Here is a 7,491-nt window from a genome sequence, read left to right as displayed (position 1 = left end):
CATGGGCATAGCGCAGTCCACCCTCCCAGATGCAACCCTGGGCTCTCCTCACATCACAGGCTGTGCCCAGGAGTGGAGAAGCCATGCTGCCTCCACCCCCACCAACTTCCACACTCCTTGCCGCCACCACTGATGGCAGTCTTCCTGCCTCAGCCTCCTGAGTGTTGGGATTACAGGGATACACCACCACATCCAGCTCCACAATGGAGACTCATGACAAGAGACTTGAAGGAAGAATTGAGTGAGAAGCAGGCACCCATGAGGAAGCCCGAGGCCTGGATAAATGTGGAGTGTATCTAGCCAGAGGCTCTGAGACCTGGCCCAGAAGGAGAAGGCTATCTCAGCTGGCCAAGGCCTGAAGGGCACAGGACACCCCAAATAGTGCTGCTGGACAGCTCCTAGCCAGAGTGATGTCCACCTTCCTGGAACAGGGTCTCCTGAGCCCTGAGGAAGGAGTGGCTGAAGGGCCCAGAAGAAGGGAGAGCCTCATGGCCATCAGAGGTTCTGCCCACTCTTGGGCACAGGGCCGCAGTTGGCACCGGCTACTGTGGCAGGGCCATCGAAGCCGTGGTTGACATAGGTGGTGGCAGGGCTGGGAGTCAGGGGCTGCTTCTTGAAGGAGGTCTCAGGGGCTGTGGCCACCCCCTGTACTCGTTCTTTCTCCAGCACCAGAGCAGGGTTGATGTCAGGCCCTGCCAAGAAACGGGAGGGAGTCCGTGGTTGGGCAAGCAGTGGTGCAGAGTGTACGGAGCCCGAGAGGGCAGCAGGGAGCAGGCTGAGCCCCCACCTCACATGCTCCTCATGCAGTCACTGAAAGCAGCGGTGAGGAAGCCCTGAGACCCAGCTGTCCTTTCCTCTAGACAATGCCCTCCTCCACCTCCCTTCCCCTGAACAAACACTCAGGGCCATGGGGTCTGTGAGTGGATCTGGACTTGCTGTGTACCTCTCTGGGTCACTGCCTATGTGGCCCAAGCTTCTGTGGGGTCCTGGTGACCAGAGCTTGGGGATCAATCTCTGTAAGCTCTTTGTCACCTCTCAGCCCAGGAACCAGGCCACTACTACCTCCACCATCCTGGTCCTGGTGTGGCCCCCAAGGCTGTGTCTCCTTGCTGCCCTTGTGCCTCCACACCATCCCCACCCAAGAACCTCCAAAAAGGGCCAGGAGATGCCTGAAGGAGGCTTTGGTGTCACAGGTAAGGACGCTAGAGCTGTGTGGGATACAACCCCACTTTTGCTGGACAGTCTGCAACCCAAGGTGGGTATTTCCGCTTCTTCCTCTATAAAATGGGGCTGATTATAATACCTTCTCCCAAGGGTGACAAGAGAATTGAAGGCATATAAGCTGAGGCACAGATGCAGCCTTCTGTGAATGTTTCCTGGCAACACTTTATAACTAACAGCGTGGTAGAGGGTGGCGGTGAGCTCCCCCAGTTTGCCCACCCTGAGAGCTGGAAGCACTTTCATGCCGGGGAGCTCAGTCTCCATCCCTTCAAGGAATGAATTTTAATAATCATGTTCTAACCAGAGGCAAGGAAAATGGGAAACTGCTGGTATAGGGGTTTTGGTGTTTTTGTTGTTGTCACTTGTTACCTTTTGCAATACTAGGATTCAACCTAGGACCTCTGTACTGAGCTACATCTCCAGCACTCATCCACCCCTGGTTGTTTGTTTGTTTGAGACAGGGTCTTGCTATGAGTTTAGGCTGTCCTCACTAGGTAGCCCACTCACTATACAGCACAGGCTGGCCTCAAACTCATGTCAGTTCTCCTGCCTCAGCCTCCCAAGCGCTGAGGTAGGAGCTCTATGCACCACCTCCCCCAGCTTTTTTTTTTTCTGGACACTAGTTGTCACTAAATTGCTTAATTCTCAGACTCAGCTTGAACTTGCAATTCTCCTGCCTCAGCCTCCCAAAGTGCCAGGATAACACAAGTGTGCCACCATGCCTGCCCACTGGCACAAGTTAAAGTAGAGGGTATTAACAACTGGCATTAATGGTCCACATTCATGGGCTTTGTCAAAGGAAATATTAGAGGATGTGGTGTGTACCTCAGGCCCAAGGTTGCACCACAGCACTGGCAACAACAATGGAAAGCTAGAAATAGTCTAAGGTAGTTGGAAGCTGCCTAAATAAATTGTGGTGGAACATAATGGGATAGTATGGTGCTCTGACTTGCCTCGCATTGATGAATCATAGAATCAATTTAGTAGACTAACACCAGTCTTTTTTTAGTTAATCATAGATTAGAACCAAAAGTATCAATAGGCTTCATAGGAAGTAGGGGCAAAGATCAACTGTATTTTGTAAAACATTTTGTCTTAGACATGCATGTCTAGCTGGGTGTGATGGCACAGGCCCATAATCCCAGCATTCAGGAGGCTGAGGCAGGAGGATCACCATGAGTTGGAAGCCAGCCTGGGCTACATAGTGAGTTCAAGGTCAGTCTGAACTATGTAGTGAGAACCTGCCTCCAAAAGGGTGGGGAGGAGCCAAACTGCAGTACAGTAGCCTCATCTGATGACAAAGAAAGGCAGCCACAACAGGTGAGGTGAAAGCGCAGCATTCCCAGACAGGAAGTGTGGGCCAGCCTTGGCGGCATGAGTGCATGACCCTGACTTTCTTAGGGAGCTCATACTGCGGTGGTTGTCACCGAGCAGCCAGGCAGGAAACAGCCCTGCACTCACCCAGGTAGCTGAGGATGACAGGTAGGAAGATGAGGCCGTGGGCCAGGCCCAACATGGTGATCAAGAGGTTGAGGCGGAAGAAAAAGATCTGGATGAGCTGGGCCTTAGCAAGGCCCAGGATGAGGATGGCCGGCAGGTTGGTCATGGCCACCCCAGCAAACACCTGGAGGGTGACAGCCAGGCATCAGGCGGGCACAAGGCATCAGACCTGGGCATGGGCGGCCCATGCCTCGTCACTCACCGCACTGCCCATGGAGGCAGTGGCCTCTTTGGCCCTCTCCAGCCGGCTGGGCTTGGTGCTGATGGCAAAGGAGCGGGTGATGTGGGACACAAACTCCACCGACATTCCTACAGCCTGCGGGCAGAGGGTGGGACTCAGGGGAGTGAAGCCCGAGATGGGAGGAGAGGAGGTGCAGGCGGGTGGCTGTCCAGATTCCAGACAAAGCCAGGCATGACTCAAGGCCAGATCCCCAACCCATCATCCCACCAGGGGCTCCCCTGGTATCTGTGTCCCTCCCGTTACCGCAACCAGGTTGATGAGGGACACGGCATTGAAGGTGATTTGCCACATGGCCATGAGGCCAACGGTGTCCGAGAGGATCATGATGATGACAAGCAGGTTAAGGAGGCCGGAGCGCATGTCCAGGCCCAGCAGGAAGTAGCAGACCACGAAGGTGGGCAGGAAGCACAGCGCGAGCACAAAGATGCCCTCAGGCAGCACAGTCAGGTACTGCTCGTAGAACACGTTGCTGATCCTGCCCGAGGAGTGGGGCTCCATCACACGCAGGCCCAGGGCCTTCGGGGTGCCCCATTTCGGGAGGAGATCACTGGGCTCAGCGAGGCTTATGGGGGGCTGAGTGGCATAGAAACAGACAGGCTCCAGGCCACCACTGGAGCCTCCAGTCTGAAGCTGTCTCTGTCCCTCGCAAGCCCTCTCAAGGCCACCACCCTAACTGCTGCTACCCAGCAGTTCCCTCCCCCTGACCTCCAGTGCAGCCCCTGACCCTCACGTGTAGGGGAAGACCTCGAAGTCTGGGTCCGTGCCCGGCACCTTCCGCAGCTCGGCTGTGATGTTGGCGGCCAGCAAGCGCACAGCCTTCAGGGCCTCTGTGAAGTCCTGTGAGTTCTTCAGGGGCTTGTGGTAGGCCATGAACTGGGAGGCTGCATGGCACATGAAAGGGGGGAGATGGAAGGCCAGAGCCTGCTGGAGACACCCTCAGATCATGCCAGGGACAGTGGCTTGGGCATGGGATTGGGTCCAACTCAGGGCTCTGCCACTACCAGTTCAGATGCAAGCACATGTCATGAATGGGGCTTTCATGTTTGTTCTGCTGCAGCCCTGAGAACTCTGCAGCTACCACAGAGACTGCGGGCCCAATGTGGGCAGACAGAGCCACGCAAGAGCTCCCTGGTGCTCCCAGAGCCTTCCCTGCCTGATTTCAAGATATGCACAGGATTGTTTAAATTAACTTAATTAGTTTTTTTAAGTTGCATACTCCAGGGTTGGGGAGATAGTTCAGTGGAATAAGTGCCTGCCTGGCAAGTGCAAAGTCCTGAGTTCAATCCCCAGTACCACAAAATAAATAAAGTTGCACGTTCCTACAGGAAAGGAGTAGAAAGTAAGACAGAAGAATAAAAACGGTGCATTTGTCAGAGCAATGGCTTAGAACTCCTGGAAGTTAAGTACAAGCTGCAGGCAGTAATGTACACTGTGAACTGTTTCAGAACAAAGTGAGGGACTCCATCAAAAGCTCCCTAATTGCCGCTGACCCTCAAGCCTCCTCTCTGCCAGCTGCACTGGCCTTCCCATGCTGAGCCGTAGCTGGCTCCCTCATGCCGATGGCCAACTGGTTCTGCACCTGCTGCAGGAAACAGCCTGTCACCGTCCATCTTTCTGTCAGTCCACCTCCATCTCCCTTGTCACTGCTGGCGGCTGCCAGGCTTCTGCCACTCTGAGGCATCCTAGCCAACTGCCTGGCACTAACAGCTGGATGGGATTTGGGTATGAATAGAGAGGTACGGTGGTGCAGGTCTGTTATCTCAGCAATCTGCGACGCTCAGAAAGATCGCAGGTTCTGGCCCAACCTTACTTAGCAACTCAACCAGAGCCTGTTTAAAAATAAGAAATGTTTTACTTTATCCCAGCCAGATGCCTCAGCAGATTAGAGCACCTGCTTAGGCAGACGCAGGGACCAGGGGTTCGATCCCTATCCTGCTGTGCTGACCCTGTGCTGGGGGCAAGCTGAACCCTCGATTGAGACTGGATGTGGTGGTGCATGCCTGTAATCTCAGCACTTGGGAGGCTGAAAAACAGGAGGATCACTACGAGTCCGATCTGTATAGTGAAACCCTGTAGACCGTATAGTAAATACATTAAAAAATTGTTAAAAATAAAAAATTTCAAAAGGCTAAAGGTGGTGCCAGGGATATAACTGAGTGTTACAGCACCTTCTTAGCAAGTGCAAGGTCCTGAGATAGATTCCTGGCACACGCGCGCGTACACACACACACACACACACACACACACGCACACACAAGGTTGTCTGTGTGCATGTGTAGCTCAGTGCAAAGGCCCTAGGTTCAATCCCCAGTACCACAATAACAGCAACAAAAATCATGTGTGTGTGAGAAGGTGCTTATCCTAGGGCATGGGTCGTGGGTGGTCCCAAGGACGACATCAGCTGCTGAGAGAGTGCCACAAATGTCACTCTGGCCATTGGTTTGCGTAGGAGAAGGGGTTTGATCCGAAGGCATGGGTTTGGGAAGCCCAACACCATTGGAAGCCCTCATGGAGGATGAAGGAGAGAAGATGCAAGGTGAGGAGGGGCTGTTCCCCAGGGCTCCTGGCAACTTCTGGCACGGCGCCCTGGGTCCTTCCCCCAAGCAGGGCCTTGCTTACCTCTAATCTGTCCATCGTCGCTGAAGTTCACGGAGGTGCTATACGCTGCCATACCCCTGCAGGGCGACGGAGCAAACTTAGTGGGGACCAGACCCACTCTTGTCTCCCTCCCCCTCTGCACCCCAGAGAGGCCCCTCATAACCTCCTGGCTCCTCTATGGCTGCTTTCCCCACCCACACAGCCACTCTCCCCAGAGGACACCCTTCTCTGAGCCTACCCTTTGGGGCAGTTGACGTTGGGCAGGTCACTCAGGAACAAGGGAAGGTACTTGTGGAACTGCTCCACCGTGGGCCGCACAGGCCCTGTTGTGAAGCTTATGCAGTTCTGTAGGCACCTCAAAAGACCTGCAGAGAGAGGGGGGCACTAGGTGGCAGCCCCCCAGGGCAACAGCTCCTGCTCAGAGCACCTTCTCCATCCCTACCCCCATACCCCAGGCCCCTGGACATTTGCATCTGCATCTCCAACTGAAATCCTGGTATTGACAGGCTTGTGGGGAAGGCAGGGATGGAGCAGAAAACCCAGGCATGCCTCCCACGTGCAAGCACAGCAGCTTCTCTTGCAGCTGGGCATCACCTCAATGATCGCACCCTGAAATCAGGGGTACCACACCCCAGGGAGCACAAGGGTGTGTATGTACAGGCTTCTACCTGAGGTCCAGCCTGTGCCCCTGCCTTCACTGGACCCTGCATGGCGTGGGAGGGCGAGAGCCTTGTAGCCCTTTGCTTCAGTTTCCCCCAAGCTGCAGTGGGTGGTGAGTCCCTGAGGCCCCCACACTTACTTTCAGTTGAGGGGCAGAACTCGCCCTTATGGGGACCTGACGTATAGATGCGGCAGCAGGAAGACGGGGTCAGCCAGTCAATGAAGTCATCCACCCAGGAAGAGGCAGGGATGGACAGGTATGACCTGGGGCCAGCAGAGGTAGTGAGGACCAGGACCATGGACAGAGCAGGGTCCCTCCTGGGCTTACCATACATCAGCCACTGGGCAGGAAAAGGGGCAGGTGGGACTAGGGGACACAGATGGGATACAGCCTGGGAGCCAAGGGATCGGGCACTTACTCATCAGGGAACTCGGTGGCATACTGGATCTTCTGGGTCATGGAGAAGGGGTCGCAGCCTGCACTGGAGCAGATGCCATTCATGCCAGCGTCGCTGGAGAAGTTGTAGCCCGAGGTGGTGACAAAGTACACAGGGGGCCCCACCTCAAAGTAGCGGCCCATGAAAAGGAAGTAGTCGAGCAGGTAGGAGTCCTGGGAAGGAGGACGACCAGGAAGCCTCAGGAGACCAAAGTACACACAGGGGCTTATACCCGCTCATACTGAGAAGTTAATTCTCCCAAAACAATTCAGTACTGTTCCTCTTGAAATCCCAATACCATTTTTTGAAAACTTAGAAAAATCCACCCTAAAATTCATAAGGATCTGGGTGTAGTGGTGCATGTTTATAATCCCAGCTCCTCAGGCAGTTGAAGCAGGCGCTCAAGGTGAGTCTGAGATCCTGTATCAAAATTTAAAAAGTGGATGCTTGTTTGCGGCTTAGTGGTGGAGTGCTTACCTAGCATACACAGACCACTGGGTCCAATCCTCAGTACCACAAATAAAAAGCAATTCAAACTTGGCATGGTGGTTCATACCTGTAATCCCCAGCACTCGGGAGGCTGAGGCAGGAGGATTTCTACAAATTCAAGGCCAGCCTGGGCTACATAGTGAGGTCAAGCCCAGCCTGAATCCCAGAGTGAGACCCTATCTCAAAAAATATTTTTTTAAATATTTATTTATTTTTATTTATTACATTTATTTATTGTGCGTGTGTGTGACCAGCTCAGCCCACCAGGGGGTGGGGCTGGCTGGCATGTGGTGCTGGGGATCGAACCGCGGTCCCTGTGCTTTGCCAAGCTTGTTTCAAGTAGGT

General features: G+C 54.1%; 1 protein-coding gene across 1 annotated transcript in view; it reads right to left on the bottom strand.

Annotated features, from left to right (window-relative positions):
• Positions 1 to 495: 495 nt before the first annotated feature.
• Positions 496 to 7,491, bottom strand: part of Npc1l1 (NPC1 like intracellular cholesterol transporter 1) — a 19,692-nt gene continuing 12,696 nt past the window's right edge. Inside the window, exons 11-19 of the mRNA XM_004630542.1 lie at positions 6,640 to 6,830; positions 6,360 to 6,484; positions 5,799 to 5,925; positions 5,582 to 5,637; positions 3,693 to 3,843; positions 3,206 to 3,437; positions 2,924 to 3,037; positions 2,683 to 2,845; positions 496 to 692 (exon numbers count right to left, since the gene is read on the bottom strand). Coding sequence (XP_004630599.1) covers positions 496 to 692; positions 2,683 to 2,845; positions 2,924 to 3,037; positions 3,206 to 3,437; positions 3,693 to 3,843; positions 5,582 to 5,637; positions 5,799 to 5,925; positions 6,360 to 6,484; positions 6,640 to 6,830 — 1,356 coding nt within the window. The remainder of the gene's footprint in view (positions 693 to 2,682; positions 2,846 to 2,923; positions 3,038 to 3,205; positions 3,438 to 3,692; positions 3,844 to 5,581; positions 5,638 to 5,798; positions 5,926 to 6,359; positions 6,485 to 6,639; positions 6,831 to 7,491) is intronic.

This window comes from Octodon degus, unplaced genomic scaffold (genome assembly GCF_000260255.1).
Source record: "Octodon degus isolate 3935 unplaced genomic scaffold, OctDeg1.0 scaffold00035, whole genome shotgun sequence".
NCBI lineage: Eukaryota > Metazoa > Chordata > Mammalia > Rodentia > Octodontidae > Octodon > Octodon degus.
This window is presented reverse-complemented; position numbering and strand designations above follow the sequence as displayed.